Source organism: Cherax quadricarinatus, chromosome 1, assembly GCF_038502225.1.
Source record: "Cherax quadricarinatus isolate ZL_2023a chromosome 1, ASM3850222v1, whole genome shotgun sequence".
Lineage (NCBI taxonomy): Eukaryota > Metazoa > Arthropoda > Malacostraca > Decapoda > Parastacidae > Cherax > Cherax quadricarinatus.
In genome coordinates, this window is record NC_091292.1 from 46,499,638 (window position 1) to 46,523,555 (window position 23,918).

At 41.0% G+C, this 23,918-nt stretch overlaps 1 protein-coding gene across 1 annotated transcript in view; it reads right to left on the reverse strand.

The window, feature by feature from the left end:
• LOC128685334 (pregnancy zone protein) overlaps positions 1-23,918 on the reverse strand; it is a 446,170-nt gene that overhangs the window by 27,906 nt on the left and 394,346 nt on the right. Inside the window, 5 exon segments of the mRNA XM_070082123.1 lie at positions 1,113-1,264; positions 1,630-1,903; positions 5,601-5,705; positions 10,961-11,094; positions 15,246-15,396. Coding sequence (XP_069938224.1) covers positions 1,113-1,264; positions 1,630-1,903; positions 5,601-5,705; positions 10,961-11,094; positions 15,246-15,396 — 816 coding nt within the window.

Consider the following 23,918-nt stretch of genomic DNA (forward strand, 5'->3'; position numbering starts at 1 on the left):
AACTTGGCATAAAAACTTCTAATTACAATGATAATTCACTTATCTCTTGTACTTCAATGCACTTTTTAATACGCTTCTCATATCAGTAAATATCGCCTAAAATCAGTAGGGAAAATTTTATTAAGTCGTAGCTTAATCTTTTGCCAGGAAACGTTTTTATCGTTATCCTACAAAGCAACAGGAACACTGCAGTAGGTCTAGTGGCCCGTGATGGTAACCCTCTTCTCATATCCAACCTCTTCTCAACATCAACATTCCTCACTACGCTCCCTCTCCCCAGCCCCCTGTGTGGGAGGAACAATGTCGGTATAGGATCCCATTATTCTAAATTTTTTACTTCTTTTAGATCCTTTTATACAAAGCCGAGGTCATGTGAACCAAGGGAAGGTACATCATAGATAAGAGTAAACCACTAGTGCAAGTAGGTTATGATAAATAGTTGTTTAACAAAGATACTTCAGAAGTCTTCTCCAGTATTAAGATAAATTACCATGGTGTTGCTGTATCAGACAGGTATCATGTTACTGATCTTATGCAATACCAACAAGTCAAAATTGTTTCCAAGGTCTCCTGTTTCTCGACTGAAGAAGCCTGTTGGGCAGATGCAACATTTTTGCAATAAAAGATACCCAAGTGTTGCAAATGTATTATTTTCTCAACATGAAACACAGATTAATTACAAGAATGTGGCCTCGTGATTCAAGCAACATTAAATGTTACTTGACCTTATACAATAACACTGCCGGAGAAATCACGTCACCTACTCCGGTTGTGACTTCAACTCCAGCTTCCCCCAGCAACTAACTCTATCACTTATCAGAACTATATTTAGTCGTTAGTTGTTATTTTCTTCGTACATGTGAAAGTTTCACGTAGGTGAAATCATATTACCAATAAAAGGTCATCTTATGCTATGTTTCTTTGTACTACTTGGCGATGCCATTCTTCAACATACAGAGAGATTATGGGGAAGGAACTTGATGAGTGTTTGAGAACATTTTACCTTAACTGAGATATTTTTACTCTTTAACACAAAAGTAAAAAAATATCGAAAAATTAATATAGAAAAGTGAAATTGCTGCTGCAAATGCCAGTAAATATGACAATCTTACCTGTGTGGAATAAAATCCTCCTTGTCCGTTTCTTTGGGCTGTTATCCATTTAACAACCTTCCTTGCTTGATCCCGATACTTGACATTGTCCAGTGTCATCATAGCCATGATGGCGTACCCAGCTGTCTCCACTGCCACTGCATTAGATGTTCCTGGTAATAAAATAAAATATTTTTGTATACCGAGTTTGACAAAGTTTTTATATATGCGCACCTAAATTAAAATTATTAACTTAAGAATTATAAAACTTAAATATACGGGATTAATGTGCAATAAATCAAAATTTATATAGCTTAAAATAAATATAATGAAGAATTGGTAGACAGCCTAAGTCGCAAATACTAACTTAAGGCAATATTTATTAATACAACATTTTAACGAGAAATGAGGTAATTAAGTTAGACTTGAAACTTATTTAAAGACCTTATTTTGCTTTTCATCTATACTATATATTTCAATTCATTAGCTGTACTATTTTCTTTTTTTTAAGTTCAGCATAATTTTCACCCCAGCATACCTGGTCCTTCAGGCAGCTCCCAGTGGGTGGAGTTCTTAGCAACAATGGCCAGATTCAGCAACTGTTCGAGAACGGTTTCGGCCTCTGGAAGCTTAGCCAGGGCGAAAGCATAGGCCTTCAGCGCCAAGGTATAAGGGTGCTGAGTGGTGTCAGCATGTAGACACTGAGCAGCCTGACAAACAGACGGGCTACACGATTCATCATCGGCCTCCAGCATTGCGATCATCACGTACGCGGTCAGAGGTACAGAAGAGTTGCTTGACTCGATTCCTCCCTGTGGAAGAAAGATATGATTTTCGCAAAACATAACATATATATATATATATATATATATATATATATATATATATATATATATATATATATATATATATATATATATATATATATTTATAGGATGGGGTCCACCTCTGGTGTAAATTGTGGGACCCATAGCCTCGGAGAAGTGGATAAAAAGGCTCCAAGGAAGAATATTTGGATTTCTTCCTGAAGCCGTTTGAATATTCCACTTCCCCTACCAACCCATCTTTTCATATTTTTTTTTTTACCAATATGAATATTTTATTACATAATATGGTGCAAAAGATACATTGTTGATATCAAGGTGGCATATACGGTACATGTTGTTACGTGTGTATCACCGATTATACGGTGAAAATCTTATCCAGCTCCTCAGAGCTGGGGCGTGTGCCCAAAATACAGCAGGCATTACCCCTTTGAACAGCCGCACTGAGCCGCTGGAACAGAAAAGTAGCTGCCCTGGGATCCCTGGTTACCCTAATGAGTCTTTTTCCCAGCTCCTTAAGGAATTAAGAAGCATTCTTTCCCCATGAGCCAAGGGCCTCTGAGCCCATTGGAACAAACATATAATGATGGGCAAGTTCTCCAAATTTTCTAGACTTTTGGGACTCCCAGAAGCTGGCAGCTGCCCCTCCTTCCTCCCTGGTGTATTGGAGATAGGTATCAGCCAAGGTAGAAGCACATGTATAGTCCCACACCACCTGCTTCCCATCTGTCCAGGCTGGACGCTTCTGGCTGCCATCAGATCTGTATAGCTGGGATGGCTCCCTTACTGCTGGGCATCTGGCTGTTGTGAGGCTCCTCTTGATAATGTTATTAACCTCCTCATGTCTTACAATCTTTCCCTCGGATTTACGGCAAACAAGACCATGGTACCAGAATCGGTCTGCTGCTTCACTGCCACAAATACACCTGTGTTCGGCGAGAACAGGGGCGGCAAGTCGAAGGGCAACACCGATGCGGATGGTCTGTGGGTCAAGGCGTGTGCCAAGGCTGGAGTTGGGAACAGCCAACAGAAAATCCCCTGCATGAGGGGCTCTCCCTGCCAGGAGGCGGGCTCTATCCTTCCCTGACACACTCTGAAGCATTGTTGAGGCTATATTTTCCACTATTGGAGTATCCCAGTGCGATTGTTTGTAGTTGTTGTAGTTGTCCCCAGGAGAGTTCCAGAGGTGGTACCTCCCTATATATAATATATATATATATATATATATATATATATATATATATATATATATATATATATATATATATATATATATATATATATATATATATATATATATACATATGTGTGTGTGTGTGTGTGTGTGTGTATATATACAAAGTTACTTATTGCTGATGATACTATGCTTATGGGAGATTCTAAAGAAAAGTTGCAAAGGTTAGTGGACGAGTTTGGGAGGGTGTGTAAAGGTACAAAGTTGAAAATGAACATAGATAAGAATAAGGTGATAAGGGTATCAAACGATTTAGATAAAGAAATATTGGATCTCTCATTGGAGAGATGGAGTATGGAAGAAGTGAATGTTTCCAGATATTTGGGAGTTGACTTATCAACGGATGGGTTTATGGTGGATGAGGTTAACCGTAGAATTGATGAGGGAAAAAAGGTGAGTGGTGCGTTGAGGTATATGTGGAGACCAAAAACGTTATCTATGGAGGCATAGAAGGGAATGAACGAAAGTATAGTGGTACCAACACTCTTATATGGGTGTGAAGCTTGGGATGCAAATGCTTCAGCGAGGAGGCGGTTGGAGGCAGTGGAGATGTCTTGTCTAAGGGCAATATGTGGTGTAAACATTATGCAGAGAATTCGGAGTATGGAAATTAGGAGAAGGTGTGGAGTTACTAAAAGTATTAGTCAGAGGGCTGAAGAGGTGTTGTTGAGGTGTTTTGGTCATTTAGAGAGAATGGATCAAAGTTGAATACTTGGAAAGCGCATAAATCTGTAGGGAAAGGAAGGCGGGGTAGGGGTTGTCCACGAAAAGGATGGAGGGAGAAAAGGAGGTTTTGTGGGCGAGAGGTTTGGACTTCCAGCAAGCATGAGTGAGCATGTTAGATAGGAGTGAATGGAGACTAATGACCATCGGGACCAGACAAGGTGTTGGAGTGTGAGCATGGTAATATTTAGTGAAAGGATTCAGGGAAACCGGATAGCCAGACTTGAGTCCTGGAAATGGGAAGTACGAAGCCTGCACTTTATAGGAGGGCTTTGGGATATTGGCAGTTTGGAGGGACTTCTAAACTGTCGTATCTGAGCGCTTGTTCAATGACACTGATTATGTATGAGTGAGGTGAGAGTGATGAATATATATATATATATATATATATATATATATATATATATATATATATATATATATATATATATATATATATATATATATATATATATATATATATATATATATATATATATATATATATATATATATATATATATATATATATATATATATATATATATGCAATAAGATCACAGTAAAAAGGTGATTTTAAAATATGCAAAACATATATATAATAAGATCACAGTAAATAGGTGATTTTAAAATCAAATATTGCAAAATATATATATATATATATATATATATATATATATATATATATATATATATATATATATATATATATATATATATATATATATATATATATATATATATGCAATAAGATCACATAAACATGTGATAAGGTGATATCAGAATATGCAAAACACACTACTGTGAAAGAATAGTGAAATTCCAAGCGCTTTCGTGACTTCTCACATTATCAAGGAACTATAAATAACAAAAAGGCACAATACCGTGACTGGAACAATACACAAATAATCAGCACATAGAAGATAGGAGCCGACGACGACGTTTCGGTCAGACTTGCACCATTTACAAAGTCACACTAACGAAAAAGAGAGCAGGATGGGTATATATAGGCAGGAGGTGGTAGTAGTAGTAGTAATGGTGGTAGTAGTGGAGGTGGAAGAAAGTAGTGGTTGGGAGGTAGTAAGAGTAGGAGGGGTCAGTCAAATTCTAAGAAAGAGCAGCACTACAAGGGATCTGGTGCCCACAGAGGGTAAGAGCAAGAACACCGAGGGGGGAAAACAAATAAACAAATAAATAAAGAAGAAACAAATACACAGGGCAGAAGAAAGACAACCCAAAGGAGAAAAAAGAAAGAAGAAAGGGGAAGAGGAAGAAGAAGAAAAAGGAGGAATCAGGTTAGGTCACGAGTGTTCTGAAGTTTGGAGCATTTTACAATGTAGTGGGAAAGGAAGGCATCTACAGAGACAAAACCAAGACTAAGAGACTAAGATTCATACAAGGAAAGTTGTGTACAAGGGAGGATTCAACCAGAAGGTCACTGAAAGTTATAAGTAGGGAAGACAGTTTTAGCAGAAGACCAGTCAATAGGATGACTGAGATCTCTGACATGACAGAAAAGAGCGTTGTTAGTGTCGGGAAGCCTAACATTAATTTTGTGCTCCTTAAGTCGGTCAGAAAGAGATGGACCAGTTTCTCCAAAGTATTGAAGAGGACAGGAGGAACAAGAAATAGAGTAGACACCAGGAACACCTGTAGAGGGAGGAGAGGTATAAACGAGATTAGTGTGAAGAGTGTTAGTTGTTGTGGTGATTCTAATATCATAACTAACATCCTCAAAAATAATCTCACCTGCATTGCCTTGTGGAACAACTTGCCAACACTGTTGAAACATCCGTCACTTCTTTGTTGCTGCTGGAGCCAAGTGCTGGTTTGGTTCAAATCCTTGTTATCAACCTGAAATTGTTCATGAAAAGAAATAGTAAAGCTTCATTGTACTAGATGTTGGTTGGGAAAGTTTAATTCCAGAATAAAAAAAACATTTCACGATATATCTTTCTGATGTACTGTAACCAGACTTCAGATCGACAATGTTGTATATCAACATCAACAGTACGTGGTTCATGTTATATCTATAGGCAAACAAATTTACATGTTTAACAAGTGTCAAATACACAGTAAAACACACACATACACATCTAAACTCCTCGTCAACTTTTTTGCTTATACAATACACATATCAACAGGGCAGCATATACACTAAAACACCTGAGAACCAACAACTACCAATAAATATACTAGGTACAGAACACCTACACATCAGTCACAAACAAAGACTACGTAAGGTGTCAAACACGTACCCGGTGCTTAAACGCACACAAGAGAGACAAGAATAAAATTCACATTCACCTCATAAAAGGAAAGTAATAAGTAAACAACGCTCACACATCAAAATGTATTAGAATTAAACACATATGCAACATCTGTGTATCTTTATTGTAGACGTTTCGCGATCCAGTGGCTTTATCAATGCAAATTCTATGACATAATCAGTCCCTCAGCCTTGGAGTTGGTGTGAAGAGCACCTTAGTCATGAAGAATCTGAAGCACAGGCATGAGGACTGGCGCTAATATACTGGCGTCAGGCGGAAAGGAGCGGGTAGCAGAAGAAGGCATTGTCACTGGTAGGCGGGATTCCCCAGTGGAAGTAGGTCAAACCTAAGGGACGGTTAGTTATAGTGAAGATTGTGGAGATGTCCTCTGAACCAAGATTCCATGATGTTGCAGTGTCTGACAGGTTGTGCTTGACTGGTATACAATACCAAGAACATCAAGGAAAGGAAGAGTGTTTTCGACTTCTTCTAGTGTGAACTGCATTTAGGGTTCGACCAGGTTGAGCTTGTGATGGAGAGCTTGAACGCTGATGCGTCCGGGAGTTATGATGACAATGTCGTCAACATAACAGAGTCAGGTGACAGAAGAAGGAATAATAGTGGAAAATCGCTCTGCTTCCAGATGTTCGATGTATAGGTTCGCCAGGACGGCACTAAGTGCCGTCCTGGGTAGTCCGAAAGTCTGCGGAAACAGGTGATTTTCTACAGAAAAACATGCAAAGCCAACACAGTTCAACAAGGTCTATGAAGTTACGTCAAGGCTGGAGAGTTTCTTGTTCCTGATGTTGATGTTGCGAATGCGATTGAGAAGATCACCCGAGGGTAACATGAACAGACGCACCGCCGAAATTATTCGCAGCAGAGTTACTACAGCAAATATTCAACAGAAAATCAGACTTACTAGGAAACTTTAAACTCTCCGCGATAATAGTCAGTGGAAAAGATTATGAAGACCTGAAATTATTCATAATCTTTCATCTCGTCACCTGTCGACCACAGAATCTGAAGCCGTCAGCTTAGGCCTCAAATTTCCAACAGGAACTGCGAAACCGAAACAAGACCTCAATTTCATCGCTAAAAACGACAGGTACAATGACTCCAATTTCCAGAAAGGCTATCTTCAAGGCATTATCTCAGCGGCCATCTCAACACACAGCTCCCCAATCATACCTCGATGTTACATCATTGACCTTAAAGCTTTAGTAGATGACACGTCCATCAGGGTTACCACTGCTGATAAAGGGGGTGGTCTCGTAATCTTGAACACTGGCGATTACAGGAACAAAGTGCTCAATCTACTTAAGATCCAGATACCTACAAACCTGTCACAACAAACCAAGTGGACACTAAAACCATACCCCCGGCCGGGATTGAACAAAGTGCTCAATCTACTTAAGATCCAGATACCTACAAACCTGTCACAACAAACCAAGTGGACACTCTTACCAAAACATTTCTTCACAGGACTCGCAGCATTCTGAGGGACTCAGAACAAGGGAAGAAACTTCTGCTCACCATTCCCAGCATCCTCAGACCTGCCAGAGTGTACGGCCTACCAAAAACTCACAAGCCAGGTATCCCATTGAGGCCCATATGCTCGGGAATAGATAGTGCTCCTCACCAACTCTCAGGGATTCTCGCTAAACACCTCTCTAAACTCTTGGGCACAATCAGTCCAGCACATCTCAAACACTCGGGTGATCTTCTCAATAGCATTCGCAACATCAACATCTGGAACAAGAAACTCTCCAGCCTTGACATAACTTCTCTGTTCACCAAAGTACTACTACATAAGCCATTGATCTCTAACGCAGGAAAATTGACGAGTCACTGGATCTTCCTATTCCAGCCAGCGATTTCACCGACCTTGTTGAACTATGTGTTGGCTTTACATGTTTTTCTTTAGAAAATCACCTTCTTCAGCAGACTTTCGGATTACCCACGGGTTCGCCACTTAGTGCCGTCCTGGCGAATCTATGGAACATCTTGAAGCAGAGCAATGTTCCACTATTATTCCCTCTTCAGTCACCTGGCTCAGTTATGTTGACGACATTCTCATCATAACTCCCAGACGCTTCAACGTTCAAGCTCTCCATCACAAGCTCAACCAGGTCGAGCCCTCAATCCAATTCACACTAGAAGAAGTCGACAACACTCTTCCTTTCCTTGATGTTCTTCTCTGCAAAGTTGACCAAGAACTTCGTTTTAAAGTCTATCGAAAACCTTCCAACCAACAGGATCTTCTCCACTTCTACTCTCACCACGACACCAAAACTAAACGGTGTAATTATAGGCATTTTTTCTGCGCGCACTCAGAATCTGCAGCAGTGAGTTCCTTGAGGAAGAATGCTCTCTTAATGAACAAGTATTTTCTAAACTTCACTATCCTCGTCACTTCATTAGAGATTGCAGACGCCGGGCATTAAACATCTTTAACACACCCAGAGAAGACATTGCCACATCCACTACCATCAAGGACATTACCAGTAATAGACAGGAACGCTTCAATCCTCTGATCCTTGAGTTATTTTGAGATGTTTTAGCCTCACACAAACTTACGAAAACAATGGTCGAATCGCTGATCCGGTGGCAGTTTCTGTTCATTATAATATTAGTTCCTAGACATTTTTGTCTTGTCGATATTTTCAGTCTCCTCTAAGTCTGAATTCTATTTATGGTCTCTTCTCTTCTTTTTTTTTTTTTTTTTTTTTTTTTATTATCACACCGGCCGATTCCCACCAAGGCAGGGTGGCCCGAAAAAGAAAAACTTTCACCATCATTCACTCCATCACTGTCTTGCCAGAAGGGTGCTTTACACTACAGTTTTTAAACTGCAACATTAACACCCCTCCTTCAGAGTGCAGGCACTGTACTTCCCATCTCCAGGACTCAAGTCCGGCCTGCCGGTTTCCCTGAATCCCTTCATAAATGTTACTTTGCTCACACTCCAACAGCACGTCAAGTATTAAAAACCATTTGTCTCCATTCACTCCTATCAAACACGCTCACGCATGCCTGCTGGAAGTCCAAGCCCCTCGCACACAAAACCTCCTTTACCCCCTCCCTCCAACCCTTCCTAGGCCGACCCCTACCCCGCCTTCCTTCCACTACAGACTGATACACTCTTGAAGTCATTCTGTTTCGCTCCATTCTCTCTACATGTCCGAACCACCTCAACAACCCTTCCTCAGCCCACTGGACAACAGTTTTGGTAATCCCGCACCTCCTCCTAACTTCCAAACTACGAATTCTCTGCATTATATTCACACCACACATTGCCCTCAGACATGACATCTCCACTGCCTCCAGCCTTCTCCTCGCTGCAACATTCATCACCCACGCTTCACACCCATATAAGAGCGTTGGTAAAACTATACTCTCATACATTCCCCTCTTTGCCTCCAAGGACAAAGTTCTTTGTCTCCACAGACTCCTAAGTGCACCACTCACTCTTTTTCCCTCATCAATTCTATGATTCACCTCATCTTTCATAGACCCATCCGCTGACACGTCCACTCCCAAATATCTGAATACGTTCACCTCCTCCATACTCTCTCCCTCCAATCTGATATTCAATCTTTCATCACCTAATCTTTTTGTTATCCTCATAACCTTACTCTTTCCTGTATTCACCTTTAATTTTCTTCTTTTGCACACCCTACCAAATTCATCCACCAATCTCTGCAACTTCTCTTCAGAATCTCCCAAGAGCACAGTGTCATCAGCAAAGAGCAGCTGTGACAACTCCCACTTTGTGTGTGATTCTTTATCTTTTAACTCCACGCCTCTTGCCAAGACCCTCGCATTTACTTCTCTTACAACCCCATCTATAAATATATTAAACAACCACGGTGACATCACACATCCTTGTCTAAGGCCTACTTTTACTGGGAAAAAATTTCCCTCTTTCCTACATACTCTAACTTGAGCCTCACTATCCTCGTAAAAACTCTTCACTGCTTTCAATAACCTACCTCCTACACCATACACTTGCAACATCTGCCACATTGCCCCCCTATCCACCCTGTCATACGCCTTTTCCAAATCCATAAATGCCACAAAGACCTCTTTAGCCTTATCTAAATACTGTTCACTTATATGTTTCACTGTAAACACCTGGTCCACACACCCCCTACCTTTCCTAAAGCCTCCTTGTTCATCTGCTATCCTATTCTCCGTCTTACTCTTAATTCTTTCAATTATAACTCTACCATACACTTTACCAGGTACACTCAACAGACTTATCCCCCTATAATTTTTGCACTCTCTTTTATCCCCTTTGCCTTTATACAAAGGAACTATGCATGCTCTCTGCCAATCCCTAGGTACCTTACCCTCTTCCATACATTTATTAAATAATTGCACCAACCACTCCAAAACTATATCCCCACCTGCTTTTAACATTTCTATCTTTATCCCATCAATCCCGGCTGCCTTACCCCCTTTCATTTTACCTACTGCCTCACGAACTTAATGTTTAATAACGTCTCATTTACATGGAGTAACAGCCATCAGCTACTAGTCTTATCATCTCTGAAATCTGTCTCTTCTACCTAAAGGTTATTTCTATCCTCTTCCACTTGCACACAGGATTGTTTCCCAATCTTGTAAGTCATTTATGTACAACAGGAATAATGATTAGAAACACTATGCCGTATCGTGTTCACTCAACATTCTTCACACTGCAACAGTACCGAGATGTAATTTGCTCATCGCTTTTGAGCTTCCGTTCAGTAATATGAATCCTCTTATATGTGACTTCAAGAGTTTCCAAACTCTGTTGTTATGTTTTAAACACATGATAAAATATTAACTCACCAAAATGAATTCCTGAGCCTGAGCGAAGGACTTTAGAACAAAGGCTGAGAGCCAGGTGGAGCCAGAATCATCAGCGTTGCCGAAGGCGCTGTAGGAGCCATCATGTCTCCGGTACAAGAGTTCCCGTTGATAACCTGTAGAGATAACATCATGTTATAGTCGCTCAGTGATAAGTAAAGTTCAGTCTTAACTGAACTGATACATCAACAAACTGATGATACATCAACAAATTGAACTGTAAATCGCACTCATTATTATCAGGAATTCAAGCCATGTGAACCAGTGTGAGAAGAAAATGTTTACACTGAGTGGGAGCATGAAATGGTAACACTAGTTCTGAGTGTACGATGGTAGTGATAACTCTGTTAATTAATGTCAACTTAGTAGCCTAGAGCCTACCATCCTCTACAGGAGCGCTGTCAGTTATTGGGTAAACACTTCCTCTACAGGCGGCTGTCAGAAATACACATAGGTATTTACTTACTAGTTTGATGTTCTTGTTGATACCTAATTTCAGGTTAATTATCAAGCATAATTGAGTTTAGACAACTACTAGGGTGCATATACAGTGCAAGGATATGATACTTGACATCCCTACAGGTGAATGCTACTGGTCTTATTGCCAACACCGCTGTGCTTAAATTAAGTCCCTACCTACCTTGCTTAAGAATATGGACTGCAGTCTATATAATGAAGAAGGTGGGGAAAAGAGGGACTTAAAAATCATACAATTAATTCTCTGTCTACCTGAGGTTTTGTTGTCTTGGAATTATGATGACATCAAGCACTCATGATGAGGTGTCACATTGTTCGAATACCATTAATTCATTATATCTGACACTGACTACGTACTCTCGCCAATAAAGTCATCAAAATCAAGTCTATTTCCAAAGTCTGAATTTTGGATTTAGTACAGAGAGTCCAGTAATATCACTAAATTAGTCTGCGTAGCCTGTCAAGAACATCATTGAAAAGACATAAGGAGCATACATCAAATTAGATCCCTTGTGCTCACGTCACAAAAGACACTCATTATCATGTGTCCTCTAAGGTGCAAAACCGAAGACTGTAGACACATGGCCATCAAAAATACAGCTCGACCAAAGTGACGGCTTTGCCTGGGACCCTGTCAAGTGGTTGGCAAAGGAGCCTTAGTTAATAATGGCACGTCAGAATATCCTGATTAGCTCTTTTGATTCTTTTCGTCAGTCTCACTCTCGTAATCTTCCTGACTTGTCCACTTTTCGTGGCGCTCTCCTTCCTGCTCTTGTTAGTCTGTTTTCTGAGAATCACCACCTTCCGCGCAATTACCAACTTTCGTCTCTTAAATCTAACACTAACATTATCATACTATCTTCTGACAAAGGTAATTCGGTAGTTATCCTTGATCGCGAGGATTACCTCCGTAAAGCTGATGTCTTACTCTCTGACTCAAGTACCTACACTCCTCTCGTTTCCAACCCACTTGATCTCATCAAGAGAACTTTCAACAAGAAACTAAGGACTCTCTCCGACCTCTGTCCTCCTGACTTTGACCTTGTTCACCGGTTTCGTGTCATCTGTCCCTCTCGTCCCTATTTGTATGGCCTTCCCAAAACTCATATTCGTCTTCGTCCCATCATATCCTCTTATTCTCTTGCTTCTTGGTTGGCCAAAACCCTCACTCCCCTTCTTGATATTTTTTCTCCTGCCCACCTCCGTCACTCTCAAGACTTCATCGAATGGGTTCGCTCTCTCCCGACCTGTAAGATGCTTAGTCTTGATATTGAGCCCCTCTTCACTAATGTCTCTCTTGATGATGTCCTTGATTTTTTTAGAGAGAAGGCTATACCTACTGATGTCTTTCTTGATCTTATCCGTCTCTGTGTGAACTCAGATTCCTTTTACTTCCAAGGCAAATATTATTTTCAAGCCTTCGGTGTCGCTATGGGCTCTCCTTTATCTCCTGTTCTTGCTAATCTTTACATGGAATACTTCGAGACTGTTCTTCTTCCTACTATTGATGTGCGCCCTTCACTCTGGTTCTGTTATATAGATGACATCTTTGCTCTGTGGCCTTATGACTAGTCTCTTCCAACCATTTCTTGATGCTCTTAATAATCTTGCCTCTTCCATGGGAAACTAATTCTTTGCTTCCTTTCCTTGATGTTTATGTTCAACGCTCAAACACGGGTTTTGTTTTTTCCGTGTACTGCAAGCCTATGTTCAGTGGCATGTACATTCACTAATTTTCTTATCATGCTTCCTCTGTCACGAAAAGTGTTCTTATTTTCCTCTTTCTCTGTGATCTCCGCATTTGTGATCCTCAGTTCCTTGAATCAGAAATTTCCACTCTTCGTAATTCATTTTCCCATCTTGGCTACCCTTCCTATTTCATAGACCCTGCTTTCTCACGTGTTAAACGGACTTTCTTCTTTCCCAGACTCTTTACTCCTGGGAACTCTCATGTCCTCTGCTTTCCCTATATTTCCAGTCTTTCTAATCTCAACAACTCTCTATGTCCCTTAGACATCAAGCTTACTTTTCACCAGACTAACACTCTTCGCACCTCTCCTCCCTCTACAGATGCTCCTGGTGTCTACTCTATTTCTTGCTCCTCCTGTCCTCTTCAATACTTTGGAGAAACTGGCCGAACTCTTTCTGACAAACTCAGGGAACGCAAAAGTAGTGTTAGTCTTGCCGACACTAAAAATGCTCTTTTCTGTCATATCATAGATCACAGTCATCCTATTGACTGGTCTTCTGCTAAAACTGTCTTCCCTACTTCCAACTTTAACAGTCGCCGTCTGGTTGAATCCTCCATAATACACAACTTTCCTTGTATGAATCTTAGTCTCTTAGTCTTGGCTTTGTCTCTGTAGATATCTTCCTTTCCCATTACATTATAAAATTCTCCAAACTTCAGAACACTCGTGACTTAACCTGGTTCTCTTTTCCCCTACTCCTTTTTTTTCCTTTCCTCTTTCCTCTCTCTTCTCTGGGTTTTCTTTCTTCTGCCTTGGGTATTTGGTCCATTATTATTATCCCCCCCTCCTCTCTGTGTTCTTGTTCCTACCCTATGTGGGCCCCTAGCTCCCTTGTGGGCCCCTAGCTCCCTTGTGGGCCCCTAGCTCCCTTGTGGGCCCCTAGCTCCCTTGTGGGCCCCTAGCTCCCTTGTGGGCCCCTAGCTCCCTTGTGGGCCCCTAGCTCCCTTGTGGGCCCCTAGCTCCCTTGTGGGCCCCTAGCTCCCTTGTGGGCCCCTAGCTCCCTTGTGGGCCCCTAGCTCCCTTGTGGGCCCCTAGCTCCCTTGTGGGCCCCTAGCTACCTTGTAGGCCCCTAGCTCCCTTGTGGGCCCCTAGCTCCCTTGTGGGCCCCTAGCTCCCTTGTGGGCTCCTAGCTCCCTTGTGGGTCCCTAGCTCCCTTGTTGGCCCCTAGCTCTCTTGTGGGCCCCTAGCTCCCTTGTTGGCCACTAGCTCTCTTGCAGTGCTCCTCTTTCTTAGTATTTGACTGACTCCACTACTACCACTATTACCTCTTCCACTACCTCTCTTCCTCCTTTCCTTCTACCACTCTTGTTTTCGTCAATGTCTGCTGCCCTATATATACTCCTTTCTCTCCTTTTTGTTAGTATGACTTTGTAAATGGTCCAAGTCGGACCGAAACGTCGTCGTAAGCTCCTCTTTCCTACGCGCAGGTTTTTTGTTGTATTGTTCCAGTCACGGTACTTTGCCTTTTTGGTTATTTCTGGGATTTACACATAAACAGGTCTTTTTTTTTTCTTACTACCACTGCCACTGCAATGTAAATATGGAAATAGCGCTTGACACTCGCCTCTCAAGACAGTGAGGAAAGTAACTAACTCCTCCTCCTCTTGACAGCGAGAGGATTAACAGTCAATCAGACAATCTAGGTAAGTGAAGAATAGTGTGGTGATACCGACAAGATGTGGAAAAAGACGCATATGAACAGTTCAGGACATTTTTAAAGGAAACGTATCGGCAATAGTGGCTTGTTCAGTCCATATGACTGAAGAAGCCGCTCGTGGCGATACGTTTCCTCTAATAAATGTCCTGAATTGTGCATAGGTGTCTCTTTCCATACTCAAAACAAGCATTTTAAATAGTACTGATCAGGATACACTCCTAATTATACTTCTGTTATCAAAGAATCACAAACTGTATGGATCTCTAGCACATAACCCAGACTCAGTGAGATGCACATCAACAAAGGCTGGTTTTAATTAGCTTGACTATGCTGTCTACAGATTGTTACAAGCACACACAATCAGTTGCCCATAGATAAATACCTGTCTTCATGAATGTGAGAAGCTTCTTTGTAGATTCCGGTGTAGATTGTTTTGTAGCCTTTAGGTACTGCATAATGAAAATATTGGGGGCGAAGTTCAGCATATTTTGTTCACCACACCCGTATGGCATTCTGATCAGGTTTCCAAGATTCTGTTTGGTAAACATTGAAGGAACACATTGTTAGTAAAAATAAATTAATAATAATGTTCGATAATAATAATAATAATAATAATAAAAATAATAATAATGTTTTTATTTACTACAAGTACATGTACACGGTATACAGGCCTAGCTGTCATCAATGACATACTACTACATAGAAAGCCGCTTGTTTATGTAGAACATTTCGGGCAAATTAGGTCAGTTTTTCCGCAGGATGCGACCCACATCAGTCAACTACACCCAGGTACCCATTTTACTGATGGGCGAGCACAGACAATCAGTGTAAGGAAACACGTTCCATGTTTCCACCCCATCGCTGGAAATCGAACCCGAACCCTCACCATGTGAAGCGAGAGCTATTGCTACCAGGCCACGAGGCCTGGTGGCAGTCGTATACGTTGATTATTTTGTCCTACCAGTGAGATCACTTATGCAGGCCAAAAAAAAAAAATTCTAGTTTATTCATCACAGAAAATTACTTAACACAGGTCTTTCTCATTAGTTGACTTGCTCAGATGTGCCACCAATATACTGGGGCCAAGGCAAGACGGGACTGTGTATGGACACATTCGGAGGTAGGGGTAGCCATTGGCCTGACAACGGCCCATGGAGGCAACGGCCACTGGCCGTTGAACTCTCATGAAAGTCTACAAGGACTTACATACTAACGCAACCTGGCTTAAGCCACATGACAATGATCAGTAGCTAGATTTTGGTCAGTTTTAGGGTCTAAGTCAGGTACAGAATCAGAGTCAAGTGAAAGCACGAGGTCAGGTGTAGGGTTTTAGTCAGCTACAGAATCAAATTCAGGTGCAAGAACTAGGTCAGATGTAAGGTCTACAAGGCAGGGTCAAGATCAGATGCAAGAACTAGATCAAGTGCAAGAAGAGAGTTAAGATTTCCACTGGCATTTAAATATATGTTAAAGGTAGTTTGAGGATTTTGAGTAAATTCATGTTGATTGTAATACATTACAGAAGCAGCTTCCCTGTTCATAATATATTTGTGATAGTTAACATGCTGGAAAACTACTCAAATGCAATTTTGCATATTAGACATTCATATATCAAGGTATTCTAATCGTTAAATTTATAGTCGATTCTAAAATGAACATTTGTGGCAGTCTTTTCAAGGAATTCTGTAAGCATTAGGAACATTAAGTTAAGGAGGCTTTAGTTTTGAGATTACTGATAATACAAATTCTATGTTTTTACAATTTAATTACAGCGTTTCAAATTCTTTAAATTTATATACTGTGATCAAAGTAAAAGTGTGTTGCCTACATGTTGTCCTATTTGAATTACAAATTGGTAGGAGCGACAGGGTTGTAATTAATATAACAATAATAAACCAAATTGGGATTTTCCTGTTAAGATCAATGTGTTATATTATTTTTTATATGTTTTATTTAAAACATTACAGCACAGTAAATAAATAAAATAACACAGGAACTAATTGTCAACGATTATAATAACCTTCCAGTGTGGGCACTTGCCACCCCTCCCTTTCCTGCCACTCCTCCCTTTCCTCCCACCCGTACACCTTTTCTAAATCTTAGAGGTTTTACATAGGAACATACTATAGCCTTGCAGATATGATTACATATATACATTAACATATCAGTTATCCTACTCGTCCACGAATGGCCATTACGCGATCATAAGACTGCTTGCACAATCCACTAACACCAGTCGTGGTTTAGGTATATATTCAGAACAATCAATACATTACAACAACATGAAATACATTTAGCACACATAAATTAATTCGTAGCAGGTAATGAAACCTGGTATTTCCTACAATCACCCCAGAACAAACGGGTGGGAAACCTCCTCCACCTAGATTGTGTTTCTCTCCCATCCACCTACTCTCAACCTAACATAATAAAACAATAATACAATAATGAAAGTTGGGACAACATCTTATTACAATGGTACAGTACATATATATACAATAGTCCATATAACAGCATCCACTACTAGTAATCAGTTCACAGGCCACACATGGCTGACACTACCATTTACACATGATCACCTCCACTCACGCCCACCCACACATCACCTCACACACACAACAGAATCAAATCAAATCAAGTTTTATTCTCTATAAGAGTTACAATGTGGGGTTTACAGAATTTGGATATTGTGTGGTTTACATGTTATAAAATACTAATTACAGAGGGGACCACTAGGACACCTAGAATGGCTAGGCATTTCGGGCAGACTTAGATTAATTCTTAACATTAAATCTTTACAGATTATGGTATTTTTTTTTATTTAAAAACTTACAGAATACAAAATGTATACAAACATAAAAAATGTTGTCCAACATATGGACCATGTCAAAACTTACACAAATTACAACATCAACACAATCCATACCACTCCAGTGAACACTAAACCCATACACACTGTTAACACTCCCTCAAAACCTGCGAAGTGCAGGATGAGGCACCCTTGCTGCCACACAATAGTGGCACAACCACCTTCCCCTTAACTTAGTTTGCAACTAAAAAAACACTTTTCCCCCAATATATATAGATACACGATATGAAAACTCAATATAAACTAAATCATAAAGTATCATGTTCTTGTAAGACAGTTGTTGCCCAACCATTTGATAATTTACATACCAACTAACAAAAGTCTTAGCATTGTCTATATGCACTATCCCAACTACATTTATTGTTATAATTTATACAAAAACTTACAGAATACACAATACGTACACAAACGTCCAAATGTCGTCCAACATATGGCCCAACATCAAAATTTATACACAATACAACATCAACATAATCTATCCCAATCCAGAGGACACTAAACTATACACTCTGATTACACGCACTCAAAACCTGCAATATGCAGGATGAGGAAACCCTTGCTGCCGCCACACAATATTGGCACAACCACTTTCTCCCTAACATAGCAAGCAACTAAACACACTTTTCCCCAATATACATATACATGATGTGAAAACTCAACCAATTAACAAATTCATGAAGTATAACTTTATTTTAAGACAGTTGTTTTTCCAAACCATGTTAGTATCTTCATACCAACTTACAAATGCCTTAACATTGTCTATATACACTATCACAATTACATTACCCCACCCTAGCCATAACTACCAACAAAGATGTTGTTCTGTTAGTAACCAATAAGGTTACACTACCCTATCCCTACCCACCACAAGTTATAACAGCACACTCTACAAGTAACATTTCATCAGTTATCACATACTTCTTAACAGTTGGTTCCACATCATCATACTGCCACCACATTTTCTTAATCTGCTCCAGTAACAAAAATCCATTGTAAATGGAAGATTTCTGATGATCCCTAACATTTACACATGATATGTGCTAACTAAACTACAAAATAAACTGACACAATTAAAATTCCTCTTAACTGTATTAACACCTGATCATACCACATACACCACTTCCCTTTCTTTCAGCACTTTTTTATACCAAAATGTTAAAAATGCTTTGATTGCTCCCTCTTGTAGTTGTCTCACAAAGCTCATTTACCTTAATAAAACTATGATCATCAATGACCTGTTGTTTTTGAACACATGGCTAAACTAAAACATTCACTCACCAGAAAACTCTCCAATTACACCACATCTGACATGTCATCCCCTCCCATACTATTCTCCTAACAATCCTTCCACATTTACATATCCTTCAGTATGGTCATACGCTCTATAAAAGGAAAATGGTCCCTTAGTACTTAAGTAGCCAAATTACTGAGTCCCTTTACCGTTATATTTCTATATGCCTCCGGGAACGCAGTTGCCCACCTTTTACCATAAATGAGTTTATTTCTACAGACTGTGCGATAAACTGCTGCTACAATTGCCCTTACCCTAATCCCCCCACCCTTTTCCTTCAATCCCCAGGAATAATACAAGAAATCTGTCACAATGTACAGAATGGCTCTCTTTACAACCTCAGACACCCCCCTTACCTCTAATGTTAGGGCACGCAGGAGCTCTACATTGCCTCCACCCATTAACGTGAAGACTTTAGCCAGCCACACCCTTACCTACCCCAACTCCCTACAAAAGTATACGGCATGAAAAGCTGTTTCCGATTCCTCACAATGTTCGCATTTCGCCTCCTTTACCAAACCCATCACACACAAAGCCTGCTTTGTCGCTAAAATTCCCATTACAAACCTATAAACTTACCCTCGGCATTAATCTAAGCTTCCTGAAATCATGCCAAATCGTACCCCAATCATACAAAGGGTATACCGCCACCCCTTGCATGACTTCTGGTTTCCTACTCATCTCTACTAACCTTCCCACCTTAAGGTTTGTTACCTCACCTATTACTAACATAACCCTTAGCATATTTTCACATTCCATTAAGTCCTTTCCTCCCCACCATCTTCGTACATCCCCCATCACCCTCCCAACCCTCACTCCTTTTACCCTCCCCATCCCTTACGTACCTCTGTTTAACATACATGGCCTTTACCCTCGGCCCTAGCATCAAAAGCCCTACTCCCCCTTTTCACACATTCGTCATAACTACCTCTTTACTTAGCCATGCACGTCCAAAACCCCATATATAACGAAGCACCCTTCTCTGTATCTCCATTATCTCCTGTTCCCGTAAAGGATACACCACTTCCACGTTCCACACTTCACTATAAACCAATGAATTTGTTATTATTGCCCTCTGCATTAAAGTAACATCCTTCGCTCTTGGGTTCCTAATCCGTTGTACAACTTTCTCTCCCACCAATTCCGAATTCCTCCGTCTAGCCACTTTCTCATCTGCCATATAGATAATCCCACAAATTTTCAGCTGTTCAGTTACATCCCATCCAAACTCCATCCCCATTCTACCCCCCACCCAATCTCCTATCTCTAATAATTTCGATTTTGCTCTGTTGACACGCATGCCTGACGCCTCTCCAAAAAACCTCATTACTCTCTCCACCTTTCTCAAACCTTCGACATCATTGATCAGTATTGTTGTGTCATCTACATAACCAACTACCTCTGTGAACCCTTTACCCTCCTCCTGTAATGTTGTTGCTTCCTCAACCATTCCATAAAATGGGTGTTGCATACATGCAAACAGAATTTGAGACATTGGACACCCCTGTCTCAAACCTTTCTCCATTTTCAACACGCTACCCAACCTACCATTAATTTGCACCTGAATCATGTCTTCTGCATACAAGGTCTTCACCCATTTTATTATTCCCTCCCCAAAACCCATAAGCCTTAAAGTGTCAACCATTTACTCCCTATTCACACCGTCATAAGCATTCTCCCAATCAATGCCCAAAATTCCACCTCCCTTACAACCCTGCAAAAATTCCCTAATACGACTATGTCCATCCCTCATACTACGACCCGGAATCCCCAACTGACCCTTGTGCACAATACCACCTATCACCCTCTTCATCCTGTTCCCTAGAATCTTCGCAAAAATCTTATAATCCGTACACATTAAAGATATGGCCCTGTACGTGCTCAGTGTTCTCCCCTCCCTCTTTTTCTTTACAAGCACGACCACACCCGCCCTTTGTGACATTCCCAATTTCCCTTCCTTCAGCATACTATTCAATACCTGAACCAAACAATCATTTATGGTTTCCCAATGCACTCTATAAAAATCATTGGAAATCCCATCGATTCCTGGTGCTTTCCCCTTACTTAAATTGAACACCGCCTCTTTCACTTCTTCCATACTTATTATTCCCTCCAATCCCCCTCTGTCCTCCCCACCTTTCCCCAAGGCCTTCACCCCTCCTCTTTCTTTATTAACTATCCCCTCGTTACCCTTTTCCCATTTCCTTTTAAACCAAAAATCCGCATAATTACTTATTCCCTCAGTTGTCACCAACATTTGCCCCTCAGTATAACCTTCTAAATCGTCACTAACCTCTAAAAGTATTATAGTGGACTCCTGTTGTCTAACGCGAAAACTTTTTAACACACTACCCGACGGTTTGTCTCCCTATAGCACGGCATCCATACCTGCCCTTACTCTTAATTCATCAAATCTTTCATTATGTATTTCCCTTAGTCTCTCTCTTAGCCCTGATATTTCTTCAAAAGACTTCCCCTCCTCTCTTACATAACACTCATTGAGCTGCTGCTCCAAATAATTCTGTAAACCATACCTCCACCTCGCCTCCTCCCTTCCTTTATATTTATAAAACCCAGCGATACCAGGTTTAGCCTCATTTTCCCACCAATCCAAAATACTCCCTACCCCATCCCTTGCCCTCCACAATTGTCTCTACCAGTCTCTAAACTCTTCATTCACCATCTCACTCCTTACCAACCTCGCATTTAACTTCCAGAAACTTGAATATATTTTTACCACTCCCTCCCAATCCAGCTCTACCAAAACTGCCCTATGATCCGAAAACCCTACATCCACTGTTTTTACCCCTCCTACACTAACTGCTCCCGTTATATAAATCCTATCTAACCTCGCTGAATAATCTCTCCTAACAAAAGTGAAATCCACTCTCCAAGCCCCACTCCCCTCCACATCCCTCACCCCTGCATCCTGTAAAACATTGCGTAACGACCGTAATACACAACCCGCCCCCCTTGGCTCCATGTCCCCCCCCCTTATAACACAGTTCCAGTCCCCCCCCCCCCCCCCAATTACAGTGACTAGAGGTAAGCCCCTTAAAAATTACACCAAAAAGTCTCTCACAAAATCCTCTTTTACTTTGATTATATTCTCTGCTGGCATATAAACCCCAATGAAACATACTCGAGATGTACCCCACTCACCATCCACCCTCACTACCCTCCCCCCCTCTTCTTCCCACTTTATAATACCTAAGGGACTATTTTCCTTCACAGCCACTGCCACTCCCCCTTTTAACCTAACAGACCCACTTACATACAATTTATAACCTTTTAATGCCAAAGCAAAGCCTATCTTATGATTATGTTCTTGTATAAAGCATACATCTACATTATATCTCCTCAAAAACCATTCCATCCATACTCGTTTCACTTCATTCTCAATCCATTTACATTTACAGTTACTATCTTGAATTATTTTAAAAGTGGTGGTTTACCCTTTCGTCGTGGCACACACCCTCCTATGCCGTCCTGCTGTATTGCGTCTTTCTTGACAGCTTGCTTATTCACCCCCCCCCCCTATCCCTTCGTTATCCCTAGAACCATAAAACCCTTCATTACCCCTTCCCTCTTTCCCCTTATGACATACATCCTTTCTCCAAGATTTTGCTCCTGTTCTTTGTCCTGGAGTAAGAACATCGTCCATCTCAGACGTTCCTGCAGTTCTCTGACGAGAACTCACCTCGCCACCTGTCTTTTCTGCCCTATGAACCTCTGCCACAACGTTGTGCACATTAACATTAGTGCACATAGTATTCCTATCCACCTGATCGTGCTGCACTGTCGCCTGCACCAGGTTACATCCGTCTACCTCCTGTCCCTCCTCAAAGTCATGTAAAAAGGTACTAAGTACTTCCTCCAGCAAGCCATCCTGTTGGCCCGTACCTTCCTCATCAGACGTAGATGTCGTCTGTCCCTTATCTACTGTTAGTGTTCCGCTTTCCTCCATATCCGCCTCAGTCCTATCCACTTCTTCACTCCATCAGCAAGGATTCTTGTTTGACCTTACTCCTTCCTCCGAAGCCCCCATAGCATTCCTCTGATGTAAGATCACTGGTACCTGTTCCCTCCGTCCAGCTTTTTTATAGCATTGGGCCGCCATATGTTCAAAAGAACCACATAATCTGCAAGTCTTCCGCTGCCCTGAGTAGTACACGTAGACCTGCGTCCGAAAGACCTCCATAAATACGTATGATGGTATTGGCTGCCTCAACGTCATTTTCAGCGTAAATGATCCTTCAGGTAGCCCCTCATAAGGTCCATTTTGCCACACCCCCATCACTGCTGAGTGGATTTTTCCATAGCTGCTAAACACCGCCATCACATCATTCTCTGTCGCCTCAAAAGGCACGTTTCGTACTTTCACCCACGTCACATAGCTGGACACATCATGTAAGCAGACTTCCACCATAGTGTTCACTGCTAGCCTTTTCTCTTGATATTTGTTGACTATGCTTGCGTAGAAACCTGCGTCCTTAAATTTGATGAAAATTCTCGACACACCATTTACTGCCACTCTATATAATTCTTCGGTCGGTATTCCATATACCTCACTGATGATCGCAGGCAGTAGCACCTGCATTGTTGTTCCTGTAAGCGTTCCTCGCACCAATTCCACACAAACAGTGCTCACCCGGCGTCCAATGCGATCCGCCATGTTGTATGCACAAAACAGGAAAACTGCACAGTAAACCAGTTGAATCAGGAGCCGCTGCGCAGCCCGTCCACGCGGCACAATAGCGATGAGCACAATGATTATGGTATTAAGGCTAAATGACTACATTATAATTTGTGAGTTTAGCAATGTGAATGCTTTTGTTTTAGCATAATACAAAGTGTCTATATTGGAATATCATAGGCAAACTTATGACTAGTTA